Genomic DNA, 14,207 nt, shown 5'->3' with positions numbered 1-14,207 from the left:
GAGAAAGGGATAAAGACAGAGGGCGCTGAGGGCAGAGTCCGTGCCAAGCATGTGATTTATCACTCATTTCTAAATCTGTGGGTATTCAACTTATTTTCTTCAGGGTTATTTTTTTATTTTTTTATTTTTTTTTACACTTAATCACTAATACGTAATTGGAAGATTTCCTGTGTCCCAGCCTACTGGTGGTCGGGACAAATCTCTCCTACTCACATCCCCTAAGTAAACACACAGAGGCTTATATTAATTATAACTGCATGGCCATGGCTAAAGTTTTTGGTTAGCTAGTTCTTATATCTTAAATTAGCCCATAACTATTCATCTATGTATATCGCCACATGTTCTGTGGCTACCTGTGTCCCATTCATTACATGTTGCTCCTTGGGCGGCTCGCTGGTGTCTCTCCGGGCCTTCTTCCCGTCTCTCTCTTTGAATTTCCCACCTGCCTCTAAACTGCCTTGCCATAGGCCAAATGGCTTTATTTATCAAAACCAATCAGAGCAACACATATTCTCAGCACAGAAAGAAATTCCCCCATCACTAATATCCATTCACTAGTGAAAATTTGGGTTAAGTAAGATCAAAAAGTAATTCCAACAAATTATCTGCCTCTGTTTCCATGTAACTTTTCATGAAAGAGGAGTTGACTGTGACTTCCAGTCACTGGTCCTATGTAGCCCCTGTTCGTTATTAATTTTTTTGTGACCCTCATTCACCGATCTTAGGTGACCCCTCACTCACGGTTCTGTGTGGCTTCCATGAGTTTTATACACTCTTCATGCAACCACCACTTGCAGATTTTTAGGGTCTTCCTGTTTTCTCAGGATGGGAAGTTTGGTTTTATTTTTTGTTTTGATTCCCTATGGGGAAAACCAAAACATATCCCTGAGAGTCTGGCTATATGTGCCCCATTTGGCCCCATGGAGAAAATGCTGTTCGCTCCCTGTTCTCTCAACCAGTGCCTAACTGGACTTGACCAGATACTTGCTGCTTGCTGATTCAATGAATCCAAACATGGTTTTACGGTTTGTGAAAATGTGCTACTGAGTGGGATCCTGTGGTTTCCACAACCTGATCTTGTTGTCTTGATGAAAGAGACTGAATTCTGACAGAAGAGACTCTTCACTTCTTACCCCATCTTCAAGAGGGCTCAGGGAATAATTGGAATTATGCAAATTAGCATGCACCACATAGGGAGTTGAAATTGGTCCCTAACAGACCTGCTGACAGGCTCATGGGCTCACAGGACCTTCCTGATAAACTGAGTCGGGTGGCACTCATCTGCATCCATCTCTCTTCCTCCCTCCTTCCCTGTCCTCCTTTTTCTATCTATCTCTATCTGTCTATCTCTCCCCAATTTGCCCCGTCCCCTCCCTCTCTCCATTTTTTCCCCTCTCTTCTCCCCTCCTTCCTAGTGATCAGTACCTGATTGTCAACATGCTGTGCATCTTTACATGCCCAGGATGATACCTGCCTCCAGCAGGTCAGCTCTTACCTATTCAGACAGCCAGGTGACCTACAGCCGGGGCAGGGACACCCACCACCACTCACCAAGACTCTCTCCTTCTTCCCTGCCTGTTTTTTTTTTCTGCTTTTGCTTTTGCTTTTCTTTTCTCTACCTGAGGGCCCCTTGGCAACCTATTTTTAAAGATGTTTCCATGTTTGCATTTAGACATTCAATTACCTTTGCTCAAAAGCAATTAAGTTCCACCCTTCACCCACTGAGCTGAGGACTCCCTGTGAACATCTTTTCTGTTTTAATAAGCAAAGCCATCTTCAAAGAGGCTGGGTCACATGGATACACCTGAAACATGCTGTGTCTGCAGATTTTAATGAATGGCTTTAAAAAAAAATAATTGTTTAAATCTTTCATCCCTGTAAGTATATTCACACGTAAAAGTTAGGAAAGGTCTGGGTTTTGTTTCTTTTGCAATTGAAAGATATTATTTTACTTGAATTTTTGTCTTTTCCTGGATCATTAAAAAACAATTATCTTGCTGAGTGAGTCACCTTGTCCTGATTTTATGGAAGACGGATATATGAAACAGATACTTGGGACTGGAGAATGTCCCCATGGTTAAGAGCACACGCTCCTTTTGCAGAGGACCCAATTTTGGTTCCCAAAACTCACGTGGAGATGAGAGAAAGGGATCACAAGAGATCGTAACTTCAGTTCCAGGGGATCTGACACCCTCAGATGATGGCTTCCCAAGTCACCATGCTCACATGCATCACACACACAGACAACCAAGCCCTCAGCACTTCGGTTTAGTGTCTGTACAAGGTGTGGTAAAGGCAGAAAGAGTCAAGCCTGGCAACTCTGTTGTGTTCCAAAAAGAGTGGCTTATGTCACTAGCCATCATTTTACAATGCTCGTGCCTTCCTTCCCAGATCTGGGCTTCCTACGTCAAACTGCAGCCCACGAGGGCAAGGTGCCCAGCCTTAGCTGACTGGCACCCATGGGTGTCCATCATCTGTACAGATGAGAGTGAAACACCTGTCCATTGTCACTCAAGTGTTTGAAGTCCTCCTATTTGAAGATAAGGACTTCCTGCTGTGGGGATTTTTCACAGATCAAATTTAGCCTTCCCCCAGAACCTTCACTGTCCTGCCTAACTAAGACCCCTGGGTTATGTGTGTGCCAAAGTGAAGGACACTGGGAATGGGACAGTGGTTCTGAGAAAGATATTATGGCACCTCCCATGCCTTCATTCATGTTCCCTTGGTGTGGAGATGGTCCCCCAGGAAGATGAGAGGGAGATGGTGGTCTTCACACTTGGTTGCATATAAACCTATCACTCTCCAGGTATGTAGCGTTCCAGTGTCCAGTACTGGACCCTCATGTGAGTCTAGTAACGTGGGCTGTTACTAGAAAGTGAGCCTGAGGGTGCAAGTCACTGGCTAACCCGTTGTTCCACGGCCTTCTCAATTCTTTAGTCCCAAACTTCCCACCCTTGCTCTTCACTTCTCCCTAGGAAGCAGCTTCTGTGGGCTAAAACAGAGATTGCGTAACAGTGGGTCGTGCACAGCTTCCTCCAAGCCTCTGCGTCATCCCATTTGCTGAAGGTTCTGCTTGTGTGCTTCATTTCTGGGGAACTGCCACTGATGCCCTGGTTGCATGGCCCCACCTCTGCAGCTTTCAAGGGGCAGCTCAGGCTGCCCTTGCACTCCCCTTCCAGCTTCCGGGAGCTTCCCTGGTCATAGGCAGGACTTGGCTCAGCTTTGCCTGTCCAGATCCTCCCAGGTTACTCGAACTCTGCCGTGGGAAGTACTGGAAAAGAATTCAATGGAATAAAAAAGATGGCTTTATAATCCAATTGATAGATGATGGGTGGATTTTTGAGTAGAGTAAAAATAAAGTCTGCTTTTCTGGGAATAGACTGCTTTGTTCATTCCAGCTCTGCAGACTGCACAAGCTCCGTGCCTCCTGTGCTTAGCACTTGGCAGGCACGCAGCAAATACTAGTCAGCTACAAATCCTTGGAGTTCGGCATGGATTTAATTCCTCTTCACACATTATCTCTGCACAGATTCGTGTCTGTGCTTACTAAGTAGCCTGCACAAGTTTTTGAGAGTGGATGGCCAGGGATCCTCCGACAGGTTGTCACTCGCCTTAGAATACAAGTGGGACTATAAAGAGACACCAGATGGCTGGACAGGTTTTGATGTCTGCACAGCTTATCTCCCTCTACTGGTCCCATCAGGAATTTCAGCTCCAGGAACTCAGAGACAACCATTATCGAGGAAAGGAATTGAGCTTCATCCTCCTCCAGGGTGCTGGCCTAGCCTCCTCTTAGATCATTGAGTGCTTGATGAGGAAGGTTATTAATGCTTGGGATGAAGCACAATGTTTCACCCAGGAATTCTATGTCTCTGGAGTTGGATTAAGGCAATTAATAATTCCCAATCAATTACTCTGCAGTTTCCTCCAGCGTATGTAAAGCACCATGGCAGTGTTCAGCAACAGATCGGACAGAGAGAAGGCAGTGTGTGGCAATGTGTGTGGAGCTGCCTGTGAAAGGAGAGCCTGGACAGCGTGGACCCAGCTGAGGGTGTGTGTCCCCAGCCGTCCTCACCTCCGACACGGGCTTTATAACCTTGCAGCCTAACTTTGCCCAGTCTCTCACTATCCAGGAGCCACTGGTTCACAAGCCTTGAGGGGTCACTGTGTACAGGACACACATGCAAACAGCAGCCTAGGGCAGGTGTGCACTCGAGCACAGAGCTGTTGGTGTCTGAGGCTCACTTTGTAAGTCTGCCGTGTGCATTTTGGAACCAGGAAGAGGAGAGGCCCCGTGTGGTGGTGGCCACTGACTTTGTTCTGGGATGGTTATTGCAAAGTACCGGGGCTTGTTTCATCTTGATGGTGCTGTCTACTGAGGAGCACTTGGTTTTGCCATGCTCCTTCCATGTCTTCAGTGATTATAAACATTGGTACCCCCACTGGGACAGCCCGAGGGCTAGGTGTCTACTGGCCTCAGTTCTGAGGTCTGGTCCTTTCACACCCCACACAGAGGCATTGAGCAGCAAAATTCCTCTCTACAAGGATTGGACAGAGCCTCTGGGCTAGCTATGGATGAGATTCCATGGACAGGGACTACATATCTGCACTGGGCACGTGCCGTTGCCTGCCTCCATTGGTCAGGAGTCCTCAAGCAAGGTTTTCTACACTTCAGGGTAGGCACCATCACTGTGACCTCTAATGATGGTTGAAGGTGACTGGGCAAAATGGGGAGCCAAGTGTGAAACTGAGGTCACTGCCTGTGGGGTGGTCCTAGTATGAAAGAGATTTCTCTGTGTTGAACCCCTTGCCAATTGGACTGTCCCCTGCATCCATTCAACCTGGTAAACCCTTGGCTCCCTTCCTGAGGCTGTAAGTGGCCCTGTGGAGTCGGAAGTTAACACAGTCAGAGGCAAGGCCAGGAGGGGGCTGTGGAAACGGGCTGGGAGAGCATATAGCCACTGGGTGGAAGAGGGTAGAGAAGGACCCTGAAGCTGGCCTCAAGCTGCTTGGCCAGGATCTCCCGAGCCACATCTGGAGGGAATGGATGTGGCCAGCCTAGTGAGAGGGGCCCAAGAAGCACACAGAAAGGCACTGGCATCTATTCACCCAAGACAGGACACCCAGCATGGACACCACTTGGCCAGAGAATGGCTGTGGAAGGGAAGTGGACGAGCGGTCGGTACTGGGGGACGTGCTCTCTGGGGTGCCAGGTGACTCATGAAGAGGCCTCTTGGCTAGCAGTATGGACAGAACTGGGGTCTGGTCCCACGCCACACCGGTTCACCCTCAGCAGTGTGGGAGTTGTGAGCCATGTATCCTCTGGCTGACCCTGCAGACGACAGTGACTGTACCACCACAGTGGGGGGGAGACAAGAGACTGTGAAGTCAGTAGGCAGAGCCCTCGGTTTCCTTGAAACCTATCACAAGTTTCTCTCTTATTTCTTCTTCCTCCGTACTGAGTGACGGCCGTGTCCAGGGCCTGTTACCCAGAAACATTCTATTCAAGTCCTCATCTCTTTGCAGGTGAGCCATGGAGCCCTTCTGTCCACTCCTGCTGGCAAGTTTTAGCTTGTCACTCGCCAGAGCTGGTAAAGGCAACGACACCACTCCAGCAGAGAGCAATTGGACCAGCACAACCGCAGGTAAGGACCCTACCCTGACGCCAGCTGCCCCAGCTGCCTCACACACTACCCGAGTACCCAGGACTGCTGGGGAAGAGGGTCCAGTGAATCTTCCAGTGTTACCAACTAGGAAGCTGGGTGTGTACCTATGACCAGAGCCATCTAAGTGTGTTCCAGGAGGCTGTCCCACCTGCTGAGGGGGCCCCCAGCCTTGGTGGAAGAAGGAGAGAATGGGAAAACCCAAAAGGGGCCATCAAGATGACCCAGGGGCAAAGCACCTGCTATCAGGCCTGACACCCTGAGTTCCATCCCTGGGACCCACACAGTGGAAAGAAGAAAACTGACTCCTGCAGGTTGCCCTCTGACCTCTACACATGTGCTGTGCTGTATATGTGCCCACACATAGACACGCACAATTAATTAGTTTAACAATAAATTCTGAAAAGTGTGACTGTGTAGAGCCCTGTTAGGACCAACTGTTACCAAACACTGACCAGTGGGTTGGGCAAATGTGAATATTGGGTTGATGGTTTGTTGTGTAACTTTTCCTGAAGACACATGAGCAAACATCTATTTACCCAAGAGAGGACACCCATCATAGACCCAAGAAATGACTGCACCCATGTCTACCCTGACATGGTAGTTTCTTGGGGTAATTTACCAGTAAATTTCTTGGGGTTCTATACAGAAGCATGTGTGACTCAGAGGCAGCTGCTTCACTGGAAAGCCCACTCCAGCCTAGGTAACAGCTCACGAAAAGCTGCATCATTACAGCTTCCTGTGCAGTTTGTAGGCAGCTCCACTGAAGAGTCTCTGCACCACCCCTGGAAATTGGCCTATGACTTGTAAAACCTCAGGAAAGGGCCTCATGGGTCTTAGAGCTTTCTTAATGTTTTGTGAGCTTCTGACTCCCCCTCATGAGAATATGTTTTAACCTCGAGGAAATAGCCGCACAAGAGGCCTAATAATGGTGACTAAGAAATTACCGTTCTAATATGCTGTAGTATTGGTATGTGGTGAGGTTTCTCTTTAAAAAAAAAAAAAGTCGTTATTTTTAGAGGTGAATGAGGAGCATTTGTGGGTGTGTCGTGACTTCTAGGACATGGAGTTGGGATGGACAGGGCTGCCTTGTCCTCATGAGAAAGTTAGGACAGATACATTCCAGGGCAGGGATGGGGGGTTTTGTTAGTCTATCCTCTCACTTTATAGTTTAAAGGACAAAGAAGAGGAAAGAGCACACTGGTGTCCGTGTGACATCGAGGAGAAAGCTCAGGGACATTCCCAGTGACACAAGGTAGACACAGAGACCAGATGAGGTAGGCTAAGGTAGGACTCCATTGAGAGGAAATATCCAGGACCTGAAAAACATGGGCAGGGAGAGTAGTGAGCAGTTGCCTGCACCAAGATGAAGACAGGAGGGGTCTTACTGGAGACAACAAACAAATACTCTAATAAAAGTGTTATCACAGCCAGAGCTTATTCACCATACATTAAAAACAGGTGTGTTTTCCAATATGTAAATTCATCTCAATTAAATGAGTAAATGTTGTGTAAAGCCAAAGTGAGAAAGAGGACGAGGAAAGGGAGAGAAAAAAACAAGACTGGGTCTTCTTAACTCTCATTGCCTGGGTTCCAATCCCATCTCAGCTACTTGTAAGCTGAGTAGCCTGGAGGGACTTACTGAACCCGTCTGTGCCTCCCTGCTCTGACTCATGAGGTCCAGGTAGTGGCAGCCCCGGCTCTTGGTTGACAGTGCAATGAGTATTCCAGAGACCAGCAAGCTGGACAGTCTTCAGAACACAGCAGCACTCTCCGGCATTGGCTTTGGCTGTGGTCAACAGGGAGCAAGCTCCAGACTCAGCCATCTGGCCAATCTCTGAAAGTCAGGAATGCTGCTGTTTCAATCCCCAATTCCCTGTGTGTGTGTGTGTGTGTGTGTGTGTGTGTGTGTGTGTGTGTGTGTGTGTGTTTAATGGCTCGTGCTGCACACAGGGAGAGCTAGGCTCAGGCCAAATGGGTGAGGTCAGGATGAAGAGTTAGTTGACAGGGATTCCCAGCAGTGTGCCTTGGTGGTAAAGTCAAAATGAACCTGCAGTAGCAAAGGCTAGCCCCTGTCTCTGCACCTGCCTCATGCCCATCCCTCACTACATACTTGCTCCATTCCTGGTAGGGTGAGGCCTATCCACAGACCTTCAGCTTTACTCAGTCTATGGATTCCAGTGTTAATCTCATCCAAAACTCCCCTATGATGGTTGTCTCTAAATGTCTTGGCAACCATGCCCCGATCAAGTTTACACATGGAATTCAGCATCGTGCTTGGTCCTTGCAAGGCTTAAGGAAGACCCAGATTGTCAATATCCTTACAGAAACACTTTTTAGAAAAAGTCAGTGGATGTTGGTGCTGTCCCTGTGGGTCAGCTTTCACCCCACTCAATAATACCCTCCTAGATAATACCCTCCAGAGACAGTGACTGCCCTTGGGGGAGGAAAGTGCCTCTCTCCAATGGAAGCAAACACCTGACTGAGAGCACTCTGGCTAAACTCTCTTCCTCCTTGCCCTGACACCCCAGGGGAAACCCTAGGCCACAGAAAAAACAACCCAGAAACTGCAGGGCATGCCTCTCTGCAGGTGGCTTTCCACAGGCAGGTCCTCACCAGTGCCCTGCAGCCTAGGACATCCCCGACCTGCCCCAAGGACTGTGATCTTCACAAACATTCACTGAATTCTTCCAACCCACTTCCCTAACTTGCTTCACCAGCACTAATTAGCTGACTATTTAGGGACACCTGGAAAATTGTCAGCATGTTCCTGTGAACATCCTGAAGCCCCGAGGACAGAGCATCCATCTCCCCACAGTAGTGGTAGGAATTGCCAGAGTCCCATGACAGCCCTACAGGTGGTACCTGAGTCTCCCTCAGGGTGGCATCACAGCCCATGTCTAGAGCTTTCCAGTTCGTGTGAAAGCAAGATTTATTGGTTCATAACATTGTCGTGGGCAGGAAGTGTTACTTTCAGGAAGCGCGAGCTGTCACATGACCTCAGCACCCAGAACAGAAACAGATTCTGGTTAGGTCTCTTCCGGGCCTCGGCACGCTTAACAACATCTGTGGTCCCACTATCAGGAGCTACGCAGGCCTCAAGTTACACGACAGCTCCTTTGTCCTGAAACTTGGGAGGGTATCCCGAGTGCTCTTTAAAGATCTGGCCCCTGAAAAAGTACGAAGTATCTCTTGAGGGTTAGCACGTTGCCAAAATGTGCCAGAACAACAGGAAATGGCTTCTTTTCATCACTGGCCAAAATGAATTCAATATTCATCGTGACGCGTTTTCTTAGACAAAGAATTCATTATAAATATGTTAAAATTGTAAGGAAATGTTATCATCCATAATACATACAGGAAGAGTCCTGAAAATTAGCATGTAAAAGAGCAGAGTAGGAAAATAGATGGTGTTCTGGTTTGCTTTGCTACTGCTGTGATAAACACCATGACCAAAAGCACCCCATGGAGGCACATCCTGATCGTGGGCTGTCATAAAGGGAAGTCAAGGCAGGAGCTCAAACAGGGACTAAAGCAGAAACCAAGAAGGAGCACTGCTTACAGGCTCACTCGCTGGCCCATGCTCAAGACCCCCGACTTAGGGGATGGTGCCACCTACAGTGGTCTGAGGTCTCCTATGTCAACTGATAATCAATAAAATGCCCCACTGACATGACCATGGGCCCAGTGAATCTGGCAATCCTCCAGATGATTCTGGGCTGTGTCACCTTGACAGCTGAAGATATTAAGGAGATATCAAACACAGCCAGGGAAAAATCAAAGTATCTAATTAATTCCATTTTAATCATCATGCAAAGGAGCCAAACTCTCTGGAAATTAGAGAAAGCTAAGCTAAAATGTTATTGTGTTTTTGCCTGACTAGTGGAAGGATCATTAGTGTCCAGGAGAAAGTGGCTTCCCTCATAAACCCCTGGTGAGCATGGATGTCAGATGCTTTGGGAGACCATCTGAAATTTTCCATTGTTGTTTGATAAGGTGTGTAGTGGAAACAAGATCCCCTTTTAGGAGATGCCATACAGAAACCCTGGTGAGATAAAGTGTACAAGGTAGGTGCCGGGGAGAGAGAGCTCAGTGTTTAAGAGCACTTGTTACTCTTCCGGAGGACCCAAGTTCAGTTCTCAGCACCCACATGGCCCTTTACAACTGACTGAAACTTCAGCTCCAAGAGATCAGACACCCTATTCTGGCCTACACAAGCACTTGCACACATGTGGTACAAACACACAAAGACAGACACACGTGCATGCACATGGGGAAATAGCCTCAAATCGCCATGCAATCTGGGCCCATCCAAAGTGTAGGACTGCAAGCAACTAGGACACAGAAGGAAGAGGCTCGCCCAGTGTGGCAGCTCTCCAGGGTCAATGAGAGAGGTGAGCTGGGGACCTGTTCAGAGCATGTTTCATCTGGTCCCTTCATACATACAGCATTAGTGTCAGGATGTGTCACCAAGAGGGTGATTCTGCATAATCGGTAGTTTGGGGTTTTTCCTTCCTGAACAATTCATAAAATAACAGTACTTCCTGTAACCCATGTGATCTTGGATCACAGGAGGGAGTAGTGAGTCTATTTATTGACCAAACCTGCATGTTTATGAGTGGAGCTTCTTGGGAGAAAATGTAGAGGAAGATGCTTTCACAACTTCGTGTCAGGGGAACAAAGCAGTTGGCATGCTCACTCTGTCTGCGCTACTTGGAATATTTATCACAGGCCTCTGGCCCATGAAGCTTTGTGGATTCGAACCAAGAAAGTTCTCCAGTCCAGCCCTCCAGGGGCTGTGTTGTCTCTTCCCAGAGCACGGCTGCTCACTATGCTCCCTGTCCTTCCTTCCCTCCTCTTCCTCCTTTACTTCAACTCTGCCTCCCCACTGGGGACCCCTTAGAGGTGTGGAATACCCCTCGGTGGAGGAGTACTATCTGTGGCAGATTGGTGCAGAACTCCACAGGCTCTGGAAAGAGCTCCCCACAGCTGGCCCATGCCCCCCCTGCATGGATCCCTCTCAACAGCAGATGAGTCACTGGGGGAACCTGCGTCCAGAGGGAAAAGTTCCAGGCCCCACCTTAGACACAAACCATTGTCTTTCCAGGGTCAGGACCAGATGATATACACTTCCAGGTGTGCCTATGTCTAAAATCTACGTGAGCACACATGTACTCACTCACATACTGTTGGGAAACCCGACAGCACTTTAGGGGAAAGGCTGAACCATCTAGAGAGACCCAGAGTCAGTGTGAACAGAAAGCAGAATGTGACTATGGGATATCCTCTGGGAGGACCTCATGCCTCCCTGGATGGAACACCATGGGGGTGGAGCGGACACTGCCCTAGAATGCACAAGGGTTCATTTTCTGACCCATGTTGTTTATCAAAGTTAAATTGAAATCTAACCAACAACTTCATACTGACCAACAACTTCAAAAATTTTTACATGAAGTATGGGTTTCTTCCTTTGCAATGTTTGAGGCAAGAGTTAGTCTGGACTCATCTTCCCATGAACTCTTGCTACCCTGTAGCCAGAACAACCCCCACATGCCTCCCTGTGTTCCATAGCAACTGTCCTGGCTTTGGATCTTCCTGCTGCCCTTGGAAAACCTGTGGACTTCTGGTCCCAACCTCCTGCCTTCCTGGACAAATGTCATTATAAGTCACAGAATCCAGTTTGAGTCACCTGTTCTGCCTGGTGTGACAACCTGTCTATGCTTTGGGTCATCCAACCCATGCCTTGTGGGATTCCTGTGTCTGTTATCACAGCCTGTACTCCAAGAACACAAATATGGAGGCTGGCCCCCCAAGTCTTTGACAAGGCCTGGGGGAGGATTGGCAGGGCCCACAGGCCCACTCTGTCTGTGGACAGAGTGGACCCCGTGTCTGTGACAGAGTGGACCTGTGGCCGGCCAGTTTTGTAACAGCTCATGCAGAGCAGAGGCTGAGCCAGAGGCTAACCTCTGGGCAATGCAGAAGTGGGTAGTTTCACCATGGTGACACACCGAGAGAAGATAGTGAGCATTCTTGGAAAAGAAGGAGGCAGCCCACGCTTCCTAATGGCCTTTGACCCACAGTGCACGGAATTGAATCAGGGTGTCCTGAGCAGTGGGACTCCCTGTCACTGGCTCAGCTCGCCCCTCTGTTCCAGGCAGCTCTCAGCTGCCCAGGCTAGAACTTGCTCCAGGCCCTAGTCCAGGTATGGCACTCTCTGGAGTCACAGACAGAAAGCCGTGGGTCAGGCTGTTCCTGAAGGGACCCAGCTGGGCAATGGGCAGGTGTGGACTGGAGGGAGGAACAGATAGTCTTAGCCATTAAGCCTAATACAAACCTGGCCTTGTTCCTCTGGGACATGCAGGGCCACAGGTGGCTGGCTGTGGGTCACAACCTCTAGATTACATGCACAGGGGTGGGGAGACAATGACCAGATTTCAAACTCCTTCCTGGATCCCCGAGCTTCAAGAGACTAGGCTGGCCCATCGGAGGAAGGACGTGAACCCCCCAGCACACACTCAACTTGGGAACAATATTTGGCGCTTCTGGAGCTCAAGAGGACAGAAATGTAGCTATTGACCTCCAGGGCCTTTCTACAGGGGACATGCTTGGTCCTGGCGGCACGTGATCCTCAACTCCAGAACAGAGCCCTCTGGATCAGTTCAAGAGAGGAGCCAAGCTGGTTAACTGGAGGAGCGGGCTTCTGATGGAGTCCTTCGGGTGGGAACTTTGTAGAGATAGGAGAGCACCCTAACAGGCTGAGAGGGTGGGTGAGTTGATGATCACAAGGTGACCAAAGCCAAGGGGCAAAGGCAGGGATACATGTCTCTCTGAGGAAGGTGGACCTGGTAGGTGCACAGGATGGACTAGCAAGGGGGATTCCTGAAGGCCAGTGATCTCTGCACTCCTCTTATTGTGACAGGGATTTCACAACCCTGAAAAGCCAGCCCACGGTGTATCTGTTCCTCAAGAACTGTACCCAACCTTGGGTTTTATACCTAGTGTTCTTGCCCCAACTGGGCTGGGACACAACAGCCATTCCCTGAAGGGGATCCACCTTCCTCCACCTCCTCATTGTGGAGAGGAGCTGGGTCAGAGGTGCTCAGAGAAATAGCTGACTAGCAGCTTGCATTTGAGGTACAGGAAGTTCACCCTTTATCGGGGACCTCGGACAAGTCACACCATCACACCCCTCTGTCCCAAAAACTGATGGGAGATCACTTGCAAACTGTACCACATGATGTGATGTGCTGTGGGAATCCTTCCTCACCCTGCCCAGGATCCTGATGGGGGCCCTCTATCTTCTACCATCCACCCACCCACAGGCCCTCCGGACCCTGGTACCTCCCAGCCGCTGCTCACCTGGCTGTTGCTGCCTCTGCTCCTCCTCCTGCTCCTCCTCACAGCCTACTTCTTCAGGTAGGAGTGTCCCCAGACGCTGACGTGCCCTAACCATCTCCTATGAGGAAATGAGTGTGCTGGAGGCTGGGGGTGTGGGCCCAAACAGCTCAGACACGAGCCGGCCGGCCTGAGCTGCACAAGGCTCAGCCATGAGCAACAGAAAGAGTTTTTCCCGGCTTACCTGGTGGGTATCACCGCACTCAGGGCTTGGGGCTTCCTGCTGTGCCGAGACCTAACACATCTTTTGCCTCTAAGGTTCAGGAAGCAGAGGAAAGCCGTGGTCAGCAGCAACGACAAGAAGATGCCCAACGGGATCCTAGAAGAGCAAGGTATGGTACACCGGGTCTCACTCAGGACTGACACTGAAAAGGACGGGCGTGCACAGCCCTGTCTGGCTGTCCCGTAAGCTTTCCTCTCTCTCCAGCTCCTCCTGGGTTGGTGCTGCCGCTTCCTAGTCACTTAGAATTTCTCTGTATTTCGGAACTTGGTGTCAGAGGTCATTTTCCCTGCAAAGGAGAGCGGATGTCTGAGACATTTCAGTTTGTGGGTTTTGGTTGCTTTTTTTTTTTTTTTTTTTAAAGAGACCACTCATATCCTGTCAGCTTAGCAGGGCTTTTCTGTCTAACATTTCCCATTGAGGCCTTTGAAATCACCCTGTGATAAGGCTCTAACTTGTGAAGAGAAGTGTTCAGTTGACGCCGTACTACCTCGGGATCGAGCTGGCAGGGCCACTGCTCTGCTGAAGCTGCTCGCTCTTTTTTGAAGGCGCATCAGTTAGGGGACATGCCTAACTGAGATTCCAGCTGTGTCCTGACTTGTAAATGCTGCTTACAAAAGCTTGGTTTTCTTTCTGTGCTTCAATGGGAGACAGACACAGCGAAGGTTTTAGACACGCAGGTTCTAGCTGAGTGGGGTGGGGGTGGCACAGGCTTGAAATCTCAGCATTTGGAGGCACCTGCTGAGGCAGAAGCATCACAGGTTCAAGGCCAGCCTGAGCTACAGAATAAGATCTTGCTCCAAACGACCAAGGGATCTGGGGCTGTAGCTCAATGGCACAGTACTTACCCGGCATATGCAAAGTCCCTGGTACAATCCCAGTGTGACAACTAAAAACCCCAAACCCTGGTTTGTACCAGTGGCTTCAGC

General features: G+C 49.3%; 1 protein-coding gene and 1 long non-coding RNA gene across 5 annotated transcripts in view; one reads left to right on the top strand and one right to left on the bottom strand.

Annotated features, from left to right (window-relative positions):
• Positions 1-14,207, top strand: part of Ptpre (protein tyrosine phosphatase receptor type E) — a 149,591-nt gene that overhangs the window by 100,512 nt on the left and 34,872 nt on the right. For 3 of the 4 annotated variants that reach the window (XM_037209626.1, XM_028869034.2, XM_028869053.2), the window contains 3 exons: positions 5,527-5,645; positions 12,986-13,079; positions 13,317-13,390. In XM_037209626.1, the coding sequence (XP_037065521.1) occupies positions 5,534-5,645; positions 12,986-13,079; positions 13,317-13,390 (280 nt within the window). In that variant the 5' untranslated portion in view covers positions 5,527-5,533. Of the gene's footprint in view, positions 1-5,526; positions 5,646-12,985; positions 13,080-13,113; positions 13,246-13,316; positions 13,391-14,207 lie in introns of those variants that run through there. The other variant, XM_028869062.2, reaches the window with a different exon arrangement.
• LOC119088774 lies at positions 325-13,841 on the bottom strand. The gene is made up of 3 exons (XR_005092498.1): positions 13,243-13,841; positions 13,023-13,119; positions 325-3,271 (listed from the first exon to the last, which is right to left on the bottom strand). It is a non-coding gene; the product is annotated as an uncharacterized LOC119088774 (long non-coding RNA).

Source organism: Peromyscus leucopus, chromosome 1, assembly GCF_004664715.2.
Source record: "Peromyscus leucopus breed LL Stock chromosome 1, UCI_PerLeu_2.1, whole genome shotgun sequence".
NCBI classification, from domain to species: domain Eukaryota; kingdom Metazoa; phylum Chordata; class Mammalia; order Rodentia; family Cricetidae; genus Peromyscus; species Peromyscus leucopus.
The sequence above is the reverse complement of the archived record's forward strand: the minus strand, read 5'-3'. Positions and strand labels throughout refer to the sequence as shown.